The sequence below is a fragment of the Abramis brama genome (assembly GCF_963993115.1).
Source record: "Abramis brama genome assembly, chromosome: 3".
NCBI lineage: Eukaryota > Metazoa > Chordata > Actinopteri > Cypriniformes > Leuciscidae > Abramis > Abramis brama.
The window spans coordinates 60,207,206-60,230,959 of NC_139965.1; the positions used below are offsets into that span (position 1 = coordinate 60,207,206).

General features: G+C 36.7%; 1 protein-coding gene across 1 annotated transcript in view; it reads right to left on the reverse strand.

The window, feature by feature from the left end:
• The window catches only part of slc22a31 (solute carrier family 22 member 31), a 29,624-nt gene extending 6,228 nt beyond the window's left edge, over positions 1-23,396 (reverse strand). The window contains exons 1-6 of the mRNA XM_084109235.1: positions 22,906-23,396; positions 18,757-18,860; positions 14,912-15,066; positions 11,048-11,216; positions 8,443-8,588; positions 1,072-1,180 (exon numbers count right to left, since the gene is read on the reverse strand). Of these exons, the coding sequence (XP_083965361.1) occupies positions 1,072-1,180; positions 8,443-8,588; positions 11,048-11,216; positions 14,912-15,066; positions 18,757-18,860; positions 22,906-23,295 (1,073 nt within the window). The 5' untranslated portion in view covers positions 23,296-23,396. The remainder of the gene's footprint in view (positions 1-1,071; positions 1,181-8,442; positions 8,589-11,047; positions 11,217-14,911; positions 15,067-18,756; positions 18,861-22,905) is intronic.
• Positions 23,397-23,754: the final 358 nt, after the last annotated feature.

Below are 23,754 nucleotides of genomic sequence, written 5' to 3' on the forward strand. Positions count from 1 at the left end.
ATTTGGGTCTATAGATTTCTCCTAAATTCAGCAAAAGTTTGTGTTGTAAATCAACATCACTGTCTCACACACACCGTTGGAAAGCTCTCTCTCTCCTGTACAATGCTGTCGGATCCAAATATGGTCATTTCCTTTTTAATCAGCAACCAATCATGAAAGTACAATGGGGCATTTACCTCTAAAAGTGAAATCTCATTGGCTGATGTCAATTTTAAAGGCTGTTTTCTCAAACTGTTTTTTTTCCTCGTATACTCTGAGCCAGAAATCTCCACTTCAGAAGCACTTTTACATACACCAAACTTTCCATTTGTATTCCTATCTATATTCTTAAGGTTTTTACAGAGGGGTTTGTTCATATATCATTCAGATTCTGATTTATACGACATTTTATACCTAAAAACGGGGCAGAAATTGATTTTTTTTTGGCTGTTGACAGTTTTTTCTGATTAATGGAGTGATAAAAAGAGATATCCAAAATCCTCTCTGTAAAATCCTTTGACTCTAATATGTCAACAAAATGAAACAGTAATTTTGAATCTGGCTTTATCCAATGTTCAGATTTATCTTCTGGAAATATATGCAAATTAGTGCATATTTAATGAGATACTACCTAATTTGCATATTTAAACATAAATATTCTAAAAACCTGTAATACAAAATATATTTTTGTAATCAACTGGGGAAGTTTCATGCTGATATCTATTAGGTAATTAATTATAATTTATTTATTTTTTCTCCTATTCACCTGTGGGTCTGTATTTGACACGTGACAAATCATTTTTTTCTCCATTTGCAAAGTATTTGTACATAATGAAAAACTAGAGGATCATAGGATGCTGAAAATACTACACACCAAACGTGCTTGGATGATGTACTATGATCAGAAGATTTTTGAAAAGTTGCTTTGTTGGCTAATATCACCCACAATCCCTTTCTCAACAGAAGAGGAGGAGCTTGTGCTGATTCACTTATTTCCAATTGTTTAAAAAAAAGGTGTGGTCTGGATTTCCACAGCACTTTTCTAATATGTGTAACAGAAGTATGATATTGACAGTTTCAGGTGTAACTTACAGAGTGAAGGACAATATGAGGCAGTTCTTCCAGATGACTCTGGTGTGACGCAACTCTATTACATGATGATACTCCGGCTGGACGTCTTCAGGGAACATCTCATCTATCTCTACAGAGAGAGAGAGAGAGAGAGAGGAGAGAGAGAGAGAGAGAGAGAGAGAGAGGGAGAGAGAGAGATAGGGGAGAGAGAGAGAGAGAGAGAGATAGGAGAGAGAGAGAGAGAGAGAGAGAGAGAGAGGAGAGAGAAGAGAGAGAGAGGAGAGAGAGATAGGGGAGAGAGAGAAAGAAGAGAGAGAGAGGAGAGAGAGATAGGAGAGAGAGAGAGAGAGAGAGAGAGATAGGGGAGAGAGAGAGAGAGAGAGAGAGAGAGATAGGAGAGAGAGAGAGAGAGAGAGAGAGAGGAGAGAGAAGAGAGAGAGAGGAGAGAGAGATAGGGGAGAGAGAGAAAGAAGAGAGAGAGAGGAGAGAGAAGATTTTTTTTTTTGATTTTTCAAAAAACATTTATTACAAAAATATTTAACAATTTTAAAACTTTCAAATGTAAATCACATCATGTTTATAGAAAATATGAAAAATCAATTTCACTGTCCATAACAGAACACAATGCCCCTCTATGACACCATATCTTTTCAAACGCTTCTAGACAGTTAGTAGCTTTATAAAAATAAAAATCAATTAGCAGTCTAGCTTTGATCATGGCTCTAAACATCATCACAACATCATAATCACCTTTTTGTTCAATTTTCCTCTTTCTGCTAACATATACTGCCATTTTTGCCTTGCCTACAATAAAATTAATCAATTGGCATTCATCTTGTCTTCTTCTGGTATATTTAAAACCAAAAATAAAAACTGTTACAGTAAAATTCTCATCAAAACGAATGAAAATATCCTTCAACAAGTCAAATAAAGGCTTAAGTCTTGAGCAGTGCATAAACATGTGAAAAACTGTTTCTCTTTGAGAACAAAAAGGGCACTCTTGATTAACATTTGGATTTAAAATAGAAATAAAAGAATTAACAGCAATTATACCATGTATAATTCTCCATTGTAAGTCTCCAATTCTTTTTGTTAATGGTGGCTTATAAAGTGCCCTCCACTCTGGTTTTACATTTTCATCAACTTCAAGAATAGTGCGCCAAGGTGAATCAACTCTTTCATGCAACCCTTTTTTGTTGAAAACTTTTACACAAGCATTGTAAAAAACTTTTCCCCCAACTTTATATAAATCCATATCGGATACATTTTCCAAAAAAACTCCAGAAATTTCCCCTATATTTGGGGACAAAAAACACTTTGGAAAAGCATCTTTATCGCTAGGCAGAAGTTTCTTAGCAAAACAGTTTTCAAGCATGTTCAACTCTTTCGCTGTAAATACAGACTGCAAATTCTGAAGAAATCTTTCAACAATTCGAACTGATTTAATACCTAATAAGGCAGCCACATTTTCCACATTTTTAAAACAGGGACCAGTCACATTAATTAAACGCCCCAGTGTTACAATTTTGGATTTAATAAGAGCACCATTTGATAGTCCACATGCATGTGAGATATCCAGACGAGCACCATAAATCATGGGTTCTTCGAGTAACCAAAAAAGAGAATCTGTATCAGTTCTTTTCACTTTAAAAAGGTCCCAAACTTTAAACAGATTTCTATAAAAAACAGGAAGCTCCATTGTACTGATTCTCTTTGGATCCATCAAAAATAAATTTTCACTTAAACAGAGTTCATCAACGGACTGAAGTATAACACAGGCCACTGACTTCCAGGCCATGTTCTCTGAGCTGGTAAGCAAGCGTTGTATGAATTGTAGCCGAAAGGCTGCAGTCCTGCTTTGTACATGTATGAGTCCTTGACCCCCTTCTTCTTTTTTTAAATACAAGATATTGTGCGGTATCCAGTGTAACTTGTCCCAAAAAAAGTCCAATAAAACAGATTGGATCTTTGCAAGTAAATAAGCTGGTGGGTCAATGCAGGCCATCCGGTGCCACAAAGAGGAAGCCACCAAATTATTAATCACCAAAGTACGTCCTCTGTATGATAAATTTGGTACAAGCCATTTCCATTTTTCAAGTCGGCTCTTAAGCTTTTCAACAGTTCCGATCCAGTTTTTTTGAGATACTGTTTCATTTCCTAAAAAAACTCCCAAGTATCTCAAACCATCTCTTGTCCAGCATAGACCTCCTGGAAGATTTGGTAGTGCTCTACATTTCCACTCTCCCATCAAAACTGCCTCACTTTTATTCCAATTAATTCTTGCAGATGAAATTGATCCAAAATCTTTTAGTGTCTCAAGTAATACCTCAACATCACTTTGTTTATTAATCATCACCACTACATCATCTGCATATGCAGACAGACACAGAGGAATCTTACAATTCTGTAGAGACACTCCTTCTAGAACTCTCCTTAAAACACTTAAAAGTGGTTCTATTGCAAGTGTGTATAATAACCCTGAGAGTGAACAGCCTTGTCGTACTCCTCGACCCACTTTGAAAGGAGCACATAAGCCACCATTAATCTTCAGAATACTCTCAATATCACAATATAGGATTTTAACATAAGATAAAAAATCTGAGTTAAAACCAAAAGCCTGAAGCGTCTTCCACAAATAGTTGTGTTCGACGCGATCAAATGCTTTTTCTTGATCTAAGGAAATCAAGCCTATGTCAAGACCAAACATTTTAGTTACATCAAACAAATCTCTGATTAAATGAATGTTGTCAAAAATTGACCTACCAGGCACACAATATGACTGGTCAGGATGAATGACTTCATCTAAAAACTCACCCAAACGGGTAGCTAGTACTTTAGATAACAGTTTATAATCACAACACAATAAGGACACGGGTCTCCAATTTTTTATATCACTTAAATTACCTTTCTTAGGCAAAAGGGTCAAGACCGCTCTTCTACAACTTATTGGCAATCGTCCTTTTGTTAAACTGTCATTAAGAACTAATAACAAATCTTCTCCTATAACAGACCAAAAACTTTTGTAAAACTCAATCGGGATTCCATCTAATCCAGGAACTTTACCATTGTCCATACTTTGAAGAGCTTTAAACAATTCTTCCAGGCCAATAGGCTTTGAAAGTGCTATATTTGCTTTTTTTGACATTTTTGGTAATTGTCCAAAAAAAGCCTTCTCTAAGTCTTTATCTTCTTTATATTCAGACTTGTAAAGTTTTTCATAAAAACGAACTGCTCTTTCTCTTATTTCCTTAGAGTCTGACAACAAAGATCCAGACTCAGAAAGTAATGAATGAATAAAACGTTTCTGGCCATTCTTTTTTTCTAAACCAAAGAAATATTTTGATGGTACATCCATCTGTTCTATGGTTTTAAAACGCGATCTGACCAGCGCCCCCTGTGCCTTCATCTCTTGTAGGTCAGATAAAGCAGTTTTCTTTAAGAAAAGAGAATCGACATACGCTTGATTTTCACTTAATTGTGCCATATCTTGAAGATTAATAATTTCAGCTTCTAAAACTCTTATTGACTTAGCGGTCTCCTTTGTGATATTTTGAGTATACTGTTGACAAAAAACCTTGATTTGAGTCTTGCCAAAATCCCACCAACTCTGCAGAGAAGAAAAAGAAACTTTTTCATTTTTAAAATTTTTACAAAAAAAATCAAAAGTCTCTTTAAAAAAGGCATCATTTATCAAAGCAGTGTTAAAATGCCAATACGCACTCCTTGGTGAGACAGAATTGAAGAAAACACTGCAAATAACTAAACTGTGGTCTGAAAAACCAACCGGATTTATTATACAGCTCTTAAAAACACTGTGATGGTGTTTAAAACTGTAAAATCTATCTAGTCTTGCTAAAGACAATAGATTTTCGTGTGCATGAGCCCATGTATATTGCCGTAAATCTCCGTTTATGCTTCTCCAGACATCACATAGATCGTTTCTTTCTATTATTTCACAAAGCCGCTTACGAGAAGGCATATGTGGCTCTATATGATTACGATCAATATTTTGTTCAACACAATTAAAATCACCACCAAGAAATAAATACTCTTCGCTATTACATTTATCTAAAGTTGAGCATAGAATATCTAAAAAAGCAACTCTCTCTATTGGTAAAGTGGGAGCATACACACAAATAAAAACCAAAACATATTTTTCAAAAAAAGCTTGAATTTTTAAAAGTCTCCCCTTCACTATTTCTTCTATCTTAAAAGAGCATGGAGTAAACTTCTTTGCAAACATGATGGCAACTCCTCCACTACGTGAAGTTTTATGACTTAGAAATATATGACCATTCCATTCTTTTATCCAGTCTGTAACATTTCTATCATCACTGTGTGTTTCTTGTAAAAAAAGAACATCAAGTTGTTTCTGCCTTATTGTTTCATGCACTTGCATTCTCTTTACATCATCTCTGGCTCCGTTCACATTTAAAGATGCTATACGGATATCTGCCATGTGTAAAGAAAAAAAGAAACTTACAAAAAATAATCTATACAGAAACACACAGCCACTCAAGGCAAAGGATCTATGCCACTTTATCATCATTATTCAGCTGGTTTTGGATTTTTGTAACAAATTTTTTCAGTCGATATACTTCTTTATCCAGAAAGGAACCTTCACTCATCAGATTCTTAGTACTTTCTGCAAACCGTTTCAGGTCTGGGAAAAAATCAGCAACCTGTACTCCTCTCTGATTTTTTGTTACTTTTAAAAACTTCTTAATTTCTTCAGCACTGTAATCATTACATATCCACTCGCTTTGTGAACAACTTGAAGCACTAGAATCAGACAATTCACTTTCACTTTCAATATTATCTGTATCATTTTTCTGATCTTTTCTTGCTTGTTTTGAAACTCTTTCTTTATCGTTGTTTCTCCTTTTTAGAGGAGTTTTAAAGACAGCTTGATCTATGTCTACTTCACACATATTTACACTGTCTGATACAGACTCTATATCAGATAAACAATTCGTTGAACTGCTTTGTGTGTCCATCAATTCTTCAAAAATCACATTAGCTTCTTGAAGCAAGCTTACATTTGACTTTGCCTGACCCTTATCAGTCAAATCCGAATCTTTCACTACCATCCTAGTTTTAACAACAGTTTCAACTGTTTGTTCACAGGCAACTTTGTTAATTGTGTCTTTGACACTCTGTGCTGAATTCACAGTTGCTGAGTTTACAGGTAGGCTTACTGAAATCACAGGTACTGACACAGATGTTCCAGCAACGCTTTCCACATCTTGCACCACACTCTCATCTATCATGTCCTGCCTTGTACGTGTATTTTCGGGACAAGCACGAGCCAAATGCCCCGTTTTTCCACATCCAAAACACTTCATTGTAGTGTCAGTGGATACATAGACAGTATAGTCAAAATCATCAAATCTGAATTTCAGATTTAAATTCAGTTCAGTTCTGTTCTCACTTAAAATCATATAAGTGAATCTCCTAAAAGACACCACATGTTTGATTAAGTCCGATTTACTCCCGATCGCGATCTTTTTCACAGGAGCAACTAGCTTCCCGAAACGTGACAATTCTTTAACCAAAGCTTCATCTTTGATAAAAGGTGGAATATTAGACAAAATAACTTTCCTCGCAGGTGTTGAAAGAGAAAGCACAGGTGTAAAAAGACCACGAATTATAACTCCTCTTTCTACAACATTATTGGCATTTTCAACAGTGTTCAAAAAACAAACAACCGCATTGCTCATTCTTGACGCTGCTAAAATACTCTTATGTCCAACAATCTCACCGATAGCTAAGACACAATCTTCCACACTTGCTGCGGCCGTCACTTTAACCCCGTGACGCCGTGTTAATGAATCAAGTGAGTCAACACCTTGAAAAAAACAAAAAAACAAAAAAAAAACACTATATTGTATTGAGAGAAGAGAGAGAGAGAGAGAGAGAGAGAGAGAGATAGGGGAGAGAGAGAGAGAAGAGAGAGAGGAGAGAGAAGAGAGAGAGAGAGAGAAAGAGAGAGAAGAGAGAAGAGAGAAGAGAGAGAGAGAGAAGAGAGAGAGAAAGAGAGAGAGAGAGAGAGATAGGGGAGAGAGAGAGAAGAGAGCAGGAGAGAGAAGAGAGAGAGAGAGAGAAAGAGAGAGAGAGAGAAGAGAGAAGAGAGAGAGAGAGAAGAGAGAGAGAAAGAGAGAGAGAGAGAGAGAGAGAGAGAGAAGAGAGAGAGAGAAAGAGAGAGAGAGAGAGAGAGAGAGAGAGAGAGAGAGAGAGAGAGAGAGAGAGAGGGGAAAGAGTTGGTAGATTTCTGACCATCACATTCCAATGAAAATCTCCGGGAGGGACGGACTTGATTCCTCAATTCAAACACCCTAAATGGGTCTATTCACTATCGGGACGGGTCTTGATTTGTCGTAATGTGATTCAGATTCCAGTGAGCTGGAGTATTACTGCACTGGAACCAAAGAGCTGTCTCATCATGAAACTGTCCTCTTTAAGAGCTAGATGCTGTTCTTCATTATATCCTGTCAAAGTATAATCACACCGTAACAGCGGAGCCCGATCATCACTGGGACGTCTCAAACACTCCCTCAAACACTAGAGGTGGAACACTATATCGCACTACAAACATGCAACATGTATAGTGGATAGTTCACCCAAAATAAAAATTACTGTGTGAGGAACAAATTCCAGTTTTCAGAGTTTTAGTGCCAGTACTACAATAAACTACTATATATAATGTTGAATATAATGTATAATAATGCAATGGGGGAATATTTGTGGGTCCTGATAATGCCAAATGTCTGATGTTATCAGTAAATACAGGGAATACATTATGCAAATAGACAACTGGTCAAGTGTGTGTATCGGGAAAGGCCCACCGGGTCTCCAGCTACACACAGATACACAAGACATGTGCCATGTTTAAAACCCACAACATGAGACTATTAGAGATGCACCGAATGTTCGGCAAATGAAATTATTCAGCCGAAAATAACACAAAAAAAAACAAACACTTAAGATGTTCGGCCGAATAAGTGAAAAGACTGAATAAATTTGACAGGACAATGATGTTTTTTGATGACGCGATCAAATGGCTCAAACAGGGCCAAATAAAAATATTTCTTTATTTTAAGTTATATTGTGCTTTGTTGGTATAATGTCTGCTGGAATGTTTAAAAAAAATGTTCAGTGTTAAAAAAAAAAAAGTTTTATATGTTCAATGTTTTTTTCTTTTAAAAGCAAGACAAAATAATAAAAAGCACATTTTGACAATTTAATTTATGCAATGGTGAAAAATTGTTAAAATAAATGAGAAAAAAATGCAATATTTGGTATTCGGACTGTTTTATTATATTCGGTTTGACTTCAGTGCATCCGTAGAGACGATAGTTCTGGTCTTGAAGTGTGTGAGGCCGAGGTTCTCACCTGACAGCAGTGTTTCCGCAGGGAAGAGCTCGTCACTAACACACACCCCGTTCCGTGCGGAAAAAGACTGGAGACACTTCTTAGCTTGAGGAATCTGAGACGTGGCCAAGAGCCAACGAGGAGATTCTGGGAACACTGAAGCACAGCTTGTGTGCGCAACACACACACACACACACACACACACACACACACACACACACACACACACACACACACACACACACACACACACACACAAATCACATTATTAGTGGTGCTTACTCAATGCAAACTTTGCAAAGTTAGTGCAAATTTGGGAAAACAATAGTTATCGTGTGTGTGTGTGTGTGTGTGTGTGACATCCTGGCATGCGATATACAGTGTTTTCAGTGGTTTCTGTGGAGCCGTATAAACGGGGATGGTTTTGACAATGTTCTTGTTGTCTGTACGCATGGGCGTCAGTCTGGTCTGAGATGTGCTGGGGACAGAGACGCATCCGGAAGTGCATTTTCAGAAGTGCTGGGCACGATGACGCATTCATTTTTTTCTCTTTCGCGCAGGTCATGTTTTGAGCTTACTAACCTAAATAAATAAAAATGTATTCAAAAATGTGATGATGTCCGACTCGTTTTATGAAGAAGAAAGTCTTAAGTTTTCAAAAAGCATTAGACGTATGACCCACTATTCTGCTTCATAAGTGTTGACAATATGACATGACGTGGTTTAATGTACCTAAACAACGATCACCAAATTTCTCTCTCATATTGCTCCTCATAACCACTGAAAACGGTCAGAAAAAAAAGTGGTGGGTACAAAATGACTCGTGACGAAATCTGGTGGGTACGTGTATCGAAATCGACGCCTATGTCTGTACGTGAAAAACACAACTTTTCTAATTTTAGTACATCGTTGTCGTGTAAACCTGCATTAACACATCGGTTCTTGGGATTTGAGAATCAACATGGGATTCGATTAAAACAGAGAAATCATTATTACAATTTTTAAAGTCAAATTTAAGACCTTTTTAAGACCTGAAGAAATCAAAATTAATACCGCACATTAGGGGTGCGCAATATTGACAAAAATATGTCTAGATATTTTCAAAGTTTTGTTGATAATAATTAGATGATATTTTACTGATTGTGTTTTTGTACTGGTATCCCGGCTGGTTTAGGCCTGTTGTTGACAGAAGACTCACGAAGATATTCATATTTTTTATATTCTATGCAGTGGTCAGTTCACAGTAGTGACCGAAATTAACATTTTTATTAAGGGGCAATATGTGCCACCTTAAATTGATTTCCAGGGGCATTGTCACCTATATATGGATATTGTTTCTAAACGTATTTAGAGGTATGCATCACCTTTTATGTCAACATTCAAATTAAATTATATTAGAATAACACAGTCCCAATGTCAAATGAAATCATTAAATTAAAATCCATCCTTGCAGTGCAGAGCTGACACAGAAGCGGCATCAAAACTGGCATTACTATATTTACACTTCATTTACAATTGCATAAATAAAGCTTTTCAATATTTAAACATGAAATGATTTATAATTTTAACGTTTTAATTAAAGGATACTTTAAATATGAAACTGAAACCACCAGTAGGTGGCGGCAAGTCACTGTCTTAATAAGCGAGTTGTTGGAGTCAACCGATTTGTTCAAACGGCTGATTCATTCAGAAAAACAAGTGATTGTTCATTGAATCGTTAAAATGATTCGTTCAAATTCTCGTCGGCAATATAAAGTGAAAGTGATTGACAATATTGTGTCCAAAAAGTAACTCACAATGTTAACTTTATTGTCAATTTAACTGTATAAAATAAATAGCACATTTGCAATTGTGCAAAGGAAAACGGCACTCTTGCTCATGTGATATTCTAATATAACAACATATAATATAAATATAAGACAAAAACTCATTTGGGGACATCTATAAACTGACACATCACGCAGTGAAAGCAAGCATGAGAGAAACGCGATGTCAGCTCGCACTCGCAGTGCCTCGGACATAGTTAAAACAATGATTACAATATCATCATAGTTCATAGACAACATCGCACACCCCTAAGCACATAAAGAATGAACTTACAACTGAACTGACATTCACTCGTTTTCTTCTCTCCTCTGGCGTGCAGGAGACAGACGCAGGCTAATACTGCCGTAAGTGACGCGAATTGTCACGTGAACAAGCAAATCCACAAAGATAGAATTAAAAAAATAATAAGAGCCGCTAATTAGATAGTTTTAATTTCGAAAGCATTTAGATAAGTCTAAGTCAAAGTGTCATCTAAAATTTAAGACCTTTCATGAATAAAAATAAGATATATATTTTTTAAGACTTTTTATGGCCTTAAATTTAAAAAATCTAATTTAAGAACTTTTAAGACTTTTTAAGGATCCGCGGGGACCCTGTATTATTATTATTATTATTATAATTATGTCTGTTAAGTTTTTGGGGGAATTAATACGACTGGAATATGACATTTTATACCTATCTGTCAAAATGACCATTTGTTGCTTTATGTTTAAAACAGTAAGTAGTCAGAATGTACTGCTCCTTTAAAGAAAACGATGTATGACACACACACACACACACACACACACACACGGCTCACCACCAATAGGAGAGCAGTAACAGCAGGGGAAGTGTGGTGACGGCCTGAAGAACGGGCCAATCACGGCACAGCACTGCAAGCCCCGGCAACAGCAGCTCGGCAAACACCGCGAAGAAGCCGCTGACCATCGACACCATGAGTCTGTGAGGCGGGTCACACCATTCCAGTCCTGCAGGATTAAACCAGAGAGACAGTAGTGACAGTGTGTCCACAGACACGAAACAAATCAATCACGAATCACAGCCAATCAGAAGAGTGTGTGGGCGGAGTCTCTTCAAGTGCACTGCACTCACAACCAAATCAATTAAAGGGGCGGTTGATTATGATTTGACTTTTCTAACTTTAGTTAGTGTGTAATATTGCTGTTTGATCATAAACAACATCTGCAAAGTTACAACGCTCAAAGTTCAAAGCAAAGGGAGATATTTGCTTTTACAGAAATCTACGGAGCCCGGGAAGTCACCTGTAGGGAAAAAAAAAACAATCCGCGGCGACGGTTTGGCAATCCGTCCACTCAGTTTATAAACCGTACTCACGAATTCTCAAACTGTTCCCTCGGTTTAACAAACCGTACCCACGAGTTTCTAATCCGCGCTCTCAGATTTGTAAACTGTGCCTTCAGTTTTTGCAATCTGTACCCACAAATTCATAAACCGTGCCCACGCTTTCGCAATCCGTTCCCACGGGTTTGTAAACTGTACTCACGGATTTGAGACTCGCCCTCATTTTAGAAGAACACGTTGTTAACGAATCCTATTGTATATTGTTTTATTGAATATTAATGGAATACATCAAATTGACATACGTCTGAATGCTTAAAGTGATTCTCAATTGTAGCGGGTATGGGTGGAATATACGATTTAATATGAATGACGTGCATCAAAATATTTTGTTCATTTGTGATAATCTTAGCACTTTATTATTATTTTCTAACCTGTATTATGACTGATATTTGACGAATTGCTTTGTTCATTTTTTTGTAAGTTTCATCATAAATGTTTCTTAATCATCAACTGATTTCTGAAGGATCATGTGACAATCATTTGTAGCAATTGACAATAAACATCTTTTCAAAAACAGCATCATTCACATTCTTTCTGAAAACATTTAACATGTGCGGTTAATAATGTGCACTTCCAATCCATAACACTATTTAAAGTGTACAAAAAATACAATTAAGTATTTTTAAGGCATTTTATAATTATCTGGTGTCACATGTGACACTGAAGACTGGAGTAATGATGCTGAAAATTCAGCTTTGATCACAGGAATAAATTACACTTTACTAGATATTCACTTTAAAAAAACAAAACAAAAACAAAAAACACAATTTTTACTGTATTTCTGATCAAATAAATGAAGTCTTGTCAAGCAGAAAATAATTCTTACATATGTCTTTATTAAACTAAATAAACGGGCAGCAAGAGTTGAGCACACGCTCTTTCAACACTGTTATTGTAAATGTGGACAACAGAAATGAAGAGTGTGTCTGGGCATCTGACTGGGGTCGTACAGAAGAAAGAAACGTCGAGTGTGTGCGTGCCTGTGTTTACACACACAGTTTTCCATGAGATCTCACGAAACGTTTGCGTGTTCTGGCTGACACACACTCTCCAATAACAATCAGAGGAAGCGCAGGACAAGAACACGGACTCTTTACGATGGAAAGAACTGAGATCAGATCTTCACACTCACACACTCACACACACACACACACACACACACACACACACACACACACACAGAAACAGACTGAACTTTCCTCAGCCGATTAAACACACACTGATTATCAGTGTGTTCGTGAGATAGAAGTGGAATGCTGTTCCGTCACGGATCCAGAACAACATTCCTTATCAAGAGCCTCCTATTGATCAAGAACATCTGCTCACACACACACACACACACACACACACACACACACACACGAACAACACACACACAAACAACACACACACGAACAACATTCCTTATCAAGAGCCTCCTACTGATCAAGAACATCTGCTCACACTCACACACACACACACACAAACAACACTCCTTATTAAGAGCCTCCTATTGATCAAGAACATCTGCTCACACACACACACACACACAGACACACAGACACGAACAACACTCCTTATCAAGAGCCTCCTATTGATCAAGAACATCTGCTCACACACACACACACACACACGAACAACACTCCTTATCAAGAGCCTCCTATTGATCAAGAACATCTGCTCACACACACACACACACACACACACACACACACACACACACGAACAACACTCCTTATTAAGAGCCTCCTATTGATCAAGAACATTTGCTCACACACACACACACACACACACACACACGACATATCTACTCGTTCTTCATTATTACTATCGTCCATGTTTTAGAATATCAGTGTTGAAAGAGTTTCTGTTTCTTTTCTTTCACTTTATTTCGTTTTAATAAAGAGCATGTACTGTGTGTATCAGGAATATTATCGTTAACTGAAACTAACCAATTAAAAACACTTCTGTTAAATGAAGAATTAAAAAAAGCTGAAATAAAATAAAATATAAAATTCTGTTGAAATTAAACTAAACTGAAAAATGGAAATGTTGCCTTAGCAATAAACTGAAATACATTTAAGATGGACAAACATTATTTACTGGAAATAAATAAACATTAAAACCAGCTACAATTGAAATAAAAATAAGCTAAACCTAAAAAAACGAATAAAATGACAAAAGCACAAAATGAAATGACTAAAAATTAAACTAATAAAAAAAATGAACTCAAATTCAAAATATTTATATTTTGCTATTTTCATTTCAAAAAGTTTAAGATTAAAACTAAATCTGACAGTAGATAAAAAACATTAACCAATTAATCACACAAAACATTCAAGTTTTTAATATATTTCTATATTGTAACAATTTCAAATTTAATCTCCAAATGAATGTAGAAAAAACATTTTAAATATTTGTTTAATGTACAATCTTTTTATGAAAATACTAATCTCTATGAAACATTTTTAGCCATTAATTATAGCCATTCCACATTCCAGTATAATTGAAAGCTATCAATTTTAAACTTTATAAGGCTTTACAAATATAACAAGTTTTAATTTAAGTGAACTTAAAACAATCTTTACATAAACCCATTATAATAAATGTCACATTTCCCTGCCCTTCATTATATGAGGGATAATATTTTTCCCATTGTCCCCGTCAGACCGGCTCAGATTTTTTCCCTGTCAAAATGCACAGAAAGTTATTGTTTTAGTTGTTTATGGCCATAAATGTAACCTCGTAAACTCTGCTTTAGATTGTCAGGTTAGTCTAAACACATTAACTGAAAAAGTATTGCGTGTGTAAACATGTTTTTATAAAAAAAAAAAAAAAAAACAATTATTCAAATATATCCAGACTTTGGCTGGTAGAGTGTGTGTTTAACCCTTAAACACACACACTGTAGTGTTGTGTTAGACATGGATCCGGGTCGCTAAAGACCCGAATATGTAATATCACTTCCTTGAAATATTTTTACTTGTATTTTATGGAAATTAAAGCCAGATGGACAATCTCGAGTAGTTTCATTAATCTACACGTAACACGTAAAAAACACGTAATCTAAGACTTCAGGAACAATTAAAGGGACAATAGCACTTCCTGTTGTGTAGATGATTGTAGGAAGAGACAGACACTTAAAATGACATTTTTGCATAACCAAATCTTATTAAAATATTGACCTGGAGTGAACAAGCAGTTTCCACAAGCACTCGTGTACAGCAAACAGCCTCGAGTGTTTCAGAGCCTCTGCGTCTCACAGAGCTTCTTATTATCAGCTGCAGATTTCTAAAGAGGTCATGTGATAGAGTGTACTTGCGTGCAATGTAAGACGACAGAAACACTCCGGCTAACGTCGAGCCCTGGCAGAGCCGGAGGAACGGGAACGCTGAAGGACTGTTAGAAAGACAAGCCATGATTCCCAGCAGTCCAGAGAAAACCACTGACAGCAGCAGCGCACAGCGACGGCCCAACCTGAGACACACACACACACACACACACACACACACACACACACACACACATTTATTTATTTAAGTCCACTTAATTGTATATGTTAACCAGAGGTGGACAAAGTACACAACTTCCTTACTTGAGTGAAAGTACAGATACTACTGGTCAAATATTACTCCGTTACAAGTAAAAGTTGTAAAGACCGATTCTTACTTAAGTAAAAGTACAGAAGTACTCGTTTTTAAAAGTACTTCAGTATCAAAAGTAAAAAGTAAATGTCAGTGCATTGTTTTATTATTGTTGCATTGTTGAATGTAATACTTACAGTACCTTATGCCTCTGAATCTATGCCTGCCTGCCCTCATATCAGTATCACATTTATTTCTAGAGCACAGTTCCAGTCGTGGGATTGAATATGAGATTGAATAAGTCACTCAATAACGTCTACAATGGTTTAGGACACACAAATGGCTGTTCCCTCAAATAGTGCCCTTGGCTTAGTTTTTTGGCTTTGACGTCAACCCGACTTTCATTTCCAACCAAAATCTGTCCGACGTCGGGTTCTGGCGTAAATCTGACGTCGGGTTCTGGTGTCAACCCGACTTTCATTTCCAACCAAAATCATCCCCTGACTGACGTTACTACTTTCTACTCAAGGACCTTGACAGAAATGTAGTGGAGTAAAAAGTATGATATTTGTCTTTCAAATGTAGTGAAGTTAAAATAAAAAGTTTCCAGAAAAGATAATACTCAAGTAAAGTACAGATACTCAAAAAGAGTACTTAAGTACAGTACTCAAGTAAAGTACAGATACTCAAAAAGTGTACTTAAGTACAGTACTCAAGTAAATGTACTTTGTTACTGTCCACCTCTGATGTGAACGTGTTAATTTAACATACAAACATACATTTATTCAAATGACGGCCCAACCTGAGACACACACACACACTTATTTAAGTCCCCTCAATTGTGTGTTAACATGTTAATTTAACATAAAAACATACATTTATTCAAATGACGACCTAACCTGACACACACACACACTTATTTATTTAAGTCCACTTAATTGTGTATGTTAACGTGTTAATTTAACATAAAAACATACATTTATTCAAATGATGACCTAACCTGACACACACACACACTTATTTATTTAAGTCCACTTAATTGTGTGTTAATGTGTTAATTTAACATAAAAACATACATTTATTCAAATGACGGCCCAACCTGAGACACACACACACACACACACTTATTTAAGTCCACTTAATTGTGTGTTAACGTGTTAATTTAACATAAAAACATACATTTATTCAAATGACGACCTAACCTGACACACACACACACACTTATTTTTTTAAGTCCACTTAATTGTGTGTGTTAACGTGTTAATTTAACATAAAAACATACATTAATTCAAATGACGACCCAACCTGACACACACACACACACTTATTTATTTAAGTCCACTTAATTGTGTGTGTTAACGTGTTAATTTAACATAAAAACATACATTAATTCAAATGACGACCCAACCTGAGACACACACACACACACACACACACACACACACACACACACACACACACTCATTTGTTCTTCTGACATATTAACCAAGTAATCAATCGTGAAATCATTTAATGATACTACTGAAACACTTAAAGGGAAGGTTCACCCAAAAATGAAAATTCTGTCTTGGATTCCTCGACCTCACAGACGTTATCCAGGAGAGACGACACACTGACTAAACGAGGCTGAGAGGGGTTTTACAGCCTAGATCATCATTCTCACAACTCACTCAAGTTTTATCTACTAGGGATGCATGATATATCGGCCACCATATCGGTATCGGCCGATATAAGTTAATTTTTAATGTTATCATTATCAGCCCGATCAGAAAATCTGGCTGATATATTAAAGCTGATAAATAATGGATTATTTCCTTCAGCTGAGACGCTTCAGATTCACACCGTTCAACATGAATCGCTTGAAATATTGAAATCACTTTAAAAAAGGAAAATACAGTAAAGTGCAACATGAGCATGTGCTTTTATATCGGCTACATAAAGTTATCATGAGAACATCATTATAATTGTGTGTTTGAGACGTGGATTTAATGGTGAGACTTTAGTTTTTGTAATCAGGCTCTAAAAAATTATATACAAATTTGGATTTAGATTTAGATTTATCGGCCAATATATCGGTTATCGGCTTTCAAATATAAAGAATTATCGGTAAAATCTTTCATATCGGTGCATCCCTAATATCTACTGAAAGCTTTCTTGGGAAAGTTGTTTCATCAACAGTCGGATAGTTGTTCGACGACAGAACGATCCATTAAATGCAGTTGTTCCCCTCACAGCCTCGTTTTCGGTCCCGTCAGAAATGAAATACGGCTCTACTCTTTCTGAGATCGACGGCATCCAAACCCACGAGACTTTCATATCTCTGAAACTCAAACCTGAGAGATTCCCGTCCCTCCACTGAAGGAGCTCTGTGTTTATATGTGAATTAAAACCTAAATCTGTTCATCATATAAACTAAGCGATCGTGTTCCTTCAGAAGACTTGGATTAAACTGCGCATTAATCATATGCATTACTTTTAACATGGCTATATGAACTTTCTGAAGAAAATCAAAGCATAGTTTTGGACTTTCCACAGAGGCACAGAAATCTCTATGGTAATAATAGAAATATCTTCACTCGTGTTTTGAAGAAAATTTGCTATGACATACGGGCGAGTAATTGATTATAGAATTTTTATTTTTTTAGGTGGACTATCTGTTTAAGTCATTTAATTAGATAAAATATCAAACCAAGTGGACTTTTAAAGAAACATGAGCACACTTTTCAAGTAAAACTTTACAGAGGTTTATTAGGTTGTAAATGATACGATATCAGAGCTGCGCGTAATAAAGATCACGATTCTGAACAGAAAAATAACATGCAAATTACTAGAGGATTTGACAAAATAATAATTGCTGCAGGTATTTAATTAATTAGAATGAATATTTTAAAAATAATTGTCTTAATGAGTGATTCAATGACTCACTCATGAAGACTTCACTTGTTCCATTACTGGATGAATCAGCGTTTTTGAACGAATCTCTTGAATGAATGATTCAATGACAAATAAATGAAGTCGCTTGTCGCCACCTACTGGTGTAACGCTGTAATCGATACAATCGTTATTTGAAGAGTCAAAGTTACTTTCAAAAGGTGATTTCCTCTATTTTGATCGCTACTGTAGACATCAGTGTTTATATCTGAACTATAAACTTTTATCCCAGTTGTTCTGTGATAATATGAATGATTGTAAGACAGAAATAATGATACTGTGTGATTGAAAAGACTGTTTGTGAAGCTGTTTCATATCATGACAACTGTATTCGCTGTCATTTAGGAATAAGATCGCACGGGTGTTTGAATCGAGATCGCGATCTTTTAACGATTAATCGTGCAGCTCTAGGACATATCTGACTCCAAGTAAAGATATCTGGACTCATTTTCTGCTTGTCATCCACTAATAACCACAGTAGTTCACAGAAGAAAGTGCAAACACTTTCTAAAAGCATCATTTATTTGCACAAGCCACTTGGTTTGAAGTTTTGCATCTATTGCAATGAAGCTGAAACATTTTAAGTAGTAATACTTTGATCACATTTAGAAAACAAGTATAAAAAGACGAATAATAATGTAGGAAGACGCACCAGTCGCAGATGGAGCCGAGTAAGATGTAGCCGAGGGTCCAGCCGGTCATGAAGCACACGTGCTGGAGCGGGATCTTCCAGTAATCCGCACACACTAGGTTCCACTGTCAGCATGAGGAGAAAGAGACACGCTTTCAATCAATCAGCTGGAAAAATCAGGTAATGATGGCTAGAGGTCGACCGATTAATCGGACGATTTTTTGCATTTTTTAACATAATCGGCATCGGCCAATATCCAAGTACATCAAGCCGATTATTAGGCGGGCGCATCTGTGGGCAGCCTAGTGTTGTTGTGGAGCACGTGTTCGACGCACGCTGGCCTAGAGTCATTTTAGTATAGGCTAGTGAAGTATAGGCTATAGGCTAGTGAAGGACTGGCTTTGCTTTGCTAGCGTCGTCGTTGCTAGGGTTGGGTAGCTACAGACAGACCCGGTGCTAATACGGCACTGCTGCCTTAACGACCGTTCTACCGGACCGAAGCCTGTGCTTCTCCTGGATGCTCTGAAAACGGACGTTAGAATAACGGAAACCTCGCTTCGCTGCACGTGACGCTAGTCAGCAGCTAGCTTTAGCATACCGTTAGCTAGTAGCTGGATTAAACACGGTTAAAATGCTGGCCAAACAGTGTAATGTGTGATTGTATTTGTAGACTTTTAATTTAACTGTACAAGTGCAGATTGGTCAAGTGTTCAATAAAGGTTTTTGTTGAGAAATTTTGTCTATCTTAAGTAATTTATTTGTTACATTTTATCTTTCAAATAGAGGTTAAAACCAGAGCCGGACAGTAACAGAGTACATTTACTTGAGTACAGTACTTAAGTACAATTTTGAGGGATCTGTACTTTACTCGAGTATCATTTTTGGGGAGTACTCATGACTTTACTCAAGTACATTTGAGAGGCAAATATTGTACTCTTTACTCCACTACATTTCTATCCATAACTGTGAGTACCTGTTACTTCAACAAAAAAAAAAGAAACATCTCGGAAACCCTCAATTTGTTGTTTCCCTCTCAAATGTGATTGGATTGTGCAGGCGCCACTGATTGGGACAGCCTATCAGCAATCACCTTCAGTTTTCCGCCAAAGTCAACTCCATGGTCAGATTTAGATACGAAACCATGGACTAAACAATGGATGAAGACGCAGCAGGTGCATCCCGGGAGTATTTTTTTTTATGGTAGGGGAAGACTCATGAATATTCATTAGGGAAATCATCCCTTAATGGTCTTAACCCCAGTGACGGGTAGGTTTAGGGGCGGGGTTAGGGGTAGGTCATCAGACCAATCAGGGATGACTTCCCAAATGAATATTCATGAGTCTTCCCCTACCATCCTGGGAAAAAAAATATCGCATCCCGAACCCGTGGCCCCACCTCACCAGACTATTTCAATTTTCTGAACAAGTTAATGATAGTTTTCGCTTCAAGTATTTGCTGTGTTTACCAATGTAAGCACTGTGGCAGTAGTAATGCAATATTTAGAAAATGTACTCTTGTACTCAAGTACTTTTAAAAACAAGTACTTTAGTACTTTTACTTAAGTAGACATCTGACTGTAGTACTTTTACTTGTACTTGAGTAAAATTTAGCAAGGGGTATCTGTACTTTTACTCAAGTAATGAAGCTGTGTACTCTGTCCGCCTCTGGTTAAAACAAGCACATATCAGCCAAAATAAATCGGCAGCATTTATCGGCCGGCCCGGATTTCAAAAGATCGGCATCGGCCTGAAAAAACAAAACAACATATCGGTCGACCTCTATATGGCCTATAATAGGCGAGATGTTTGTGGAAAATTAGGGGTGTACCGATATCCTCACGACTCGATACATATCACGATACTGAACTCACGATATGATATTATTGCGATACTCCAAGACGTATGATACTGAACAAATGAATAAAAAAATGACCTGTTGATTAAAATGCTAAATTTGGTATTATATTGTGTGTAAATGAATAGGCTTGGACTTGGTGCTGAAACCCAAAGCACAGGACAATAGAGACACCAGAATAACAATATTCATGATTCTGAAGCTGAAAATACAGAATTATTGTAGATGAATATGCTTGCACTCTTTCACTGACTAGATATATTTAATATAATGTAGGCACTTTATACTGGTAACAAGACATTTGGCATTATCAGAACCCACAAATATTCCCTCATTGCAATATTATACATTATATTCAACATTATATATAGTAGTTTAATGTAGAACTGGCACTAAAACTCTGAAAACTTTAATTTTAATTGTGGGTGAACTATTCACAATACATATGTCACTATACACAATACATATTGTTGCATTTTGCATTGCGATATATTGTTACACCCCTATGGAAAAGGGCTCTACCAAGCCAAAATTAGCTGATCAACCAGCTAATGACTATAAACCACCAGTTTCAACCATTTAAAATAGCTAAAACCATCAGAAGACGGACTTTGAGTTGGAGATTACAGTAGGGAACTTAAATGTAATATGAAAAAAGGTAAAAATTAAACATCACTGACACTCACTCTTCTAATAATGTCAATCGAATGTATTAAAATCAATGAAACATTTAAAAACTCCAACTTTCTTGCCAATCCAAACACCCACTGAATCTAAGGAAGGCTGAGTATGTGTGGCAGCGACTTTTTAATTATATAATCAACTTCTATTATTACATTACAGCTAATGTGAAGCCATGCTACTCCAGTTTTTACATACTTTCCCCGGCTTGTTCTGCTTCCAGGAGGATCTTCCTGCAAACTAATCCATACAGATTTCATGACACGTAAAAGCTTTTATTTTCCATCGTGGAAAAGGAAACATATTGCGAGTCAAGGCCTCATGAAAAGCTCTTTACTTCCTGTTAAACAGGAAGTCCACTGTTCCCTGAGCTTCAAGTGATGACTTCAGGGTCTCATAGATTAAATATGACTTCATAACCTATAATCTTAAACCATAAACCATTTGGTTAGTCAACAACAACAAGAACAAAGCTGTATTTTCAGACATGTATTGCAGCCTATTATGCGTATCAGCAGATTTTACACGTTTTATTACTGGACAATGATGGTCAATTATGGTCAATACTAATCTAGCCTGACTAGTATGCATATTACATATGACCATTATTCACATTTAGGAGGGATCTGGAATCACAGACATCTAAATGGGACATTACAGAGACTTCTATTGTTGTCTACAGGCAGTTATACTATAAACAATAACAGAAAACTTTCTACATTTTTATAAAACCAAACAAACAAAACTACAGTTTATTTATTTATTTACTTACAAATCAGGACTTTCTCAAAAGATGATAAATTTGTTCCCCAAATGATTAATCATGAATACGGTAACAGTTACTATGAAATAGCCTAATATTGTTTTACCAGTGCTCCCTCCATATCGTCCTTTTGCATACTTTTTCTCATTTAAAAACAAATAAATTAATAATCATAACAATTAAAACATTAACAATAGCCAAATTTATAGCTAGTGTTAAAAAACCCATCTTAGTACGTTTAGACCCGTCGCATAGCCTACATACTTGAGCGAAATCAGAGTTCGGTTCGCATAATTATTAAATAATTAAACATCTATAAATTAATAATCATAACATTAACCTTCTTAAATAAAGTAGACTAATTCGGATCGACTGTTTAAAACGCATCTTTGCGCGTTTAGACCCATCGCGTCATAACTAGAGTGAACTCAGTGTTCGGTTCGAATACAGTTCGGTTCGTATAATAACGGCTGGGTTCGCATATTAATTAAATAATTAAACATCAATAAATTAATAATCATAACATTAACCTTCTTTAATAAAGTAGACTAATTCGGATCGACTTCTTAAAACGTATATTATTGCGTTCAGACCCGTCGCGTCATAACTAGAGTGAACTCGCAGTGTTCGGTTCAATACAGTTCGGTTCGCACACTGACGGTTGGGTTCGCATAATACTTACACATCTATAAATTAATAATCATAATATTAACCTTCTTAAATAAAGTAGCCTAATTCGGGACGATGGTTTAAAACGCGTTAGCGTAGACCCGTAGCGTCATAACTTGAGTGAACTCGGTTCGGATATTAACGGTTGGGTTCGCATAATAACGGTTGGGTTCGCATAATAACAGTTGGGTTCGCATACTAACCTCGGTCACTAAGTTGTTTTGTAGTCCCGCGGGTTTGGCGAACTCCCATCCTACAGTGCAGGGCACCGTGTCCCGCGGCGCGCTCCCGGTGAAGTTGCTTGTGTTCAGCGGGTACTTGTACAGTTCGCAGTGACTGAACCCGGAGCCCTTCAGCCACGGGACGGTGAGATTGAGGAACGCTTGCCTGGAGAGGTTCCCGAGCACGGAAGGCGCTGGGAATAACGCCAGATCGGGTTTGCAGTGGTAAGACTCGGGAATCAGCGTGAAGAAAACATCGCTGAAGAGATTCAACGAGACAGCAAAGTTTGGGAACCAACTGAAAAGCGTTACGATCCTGTTGTATCGCCCGAATCCACCGATCTGAGGGTAGATTTTAGTTTCAAACTCCATAACTAGAGTCCTTATCGAGGGAAAATGCTATTTCTCACAGACATCTCAGCCTGTAGTGATGGGAAATGAACGGCTGTCCACAAACACAAACACACACACACACACTGGGACTCACTGATAGTGACGTAGCACATGGAATGGAATGGATTCATTTGAGTCAATCGGTTCATTGGGAAGACCCTTGTCGTAGATCCGATTCACTGATTCTTTTCTTCTTCTTTTTCGCTCAAAAGAGTTCCTTATCGTTTCATTTTAATCTAGAAAGTTGTTCATCAAGTTGTGGTAAATGTTAAATTGTGCACAACATGGTTATTGTTATCATTAAATACTAATAATTATTAATAAGGTTAGCTTTTTGTGTGTTTGTGTTTTCAAACACCACAGATCACGAAAACTATAAATATACTTACAACGATAACTATATTAGCGATATTAGGATATTCTGTTTAACGTTATTCT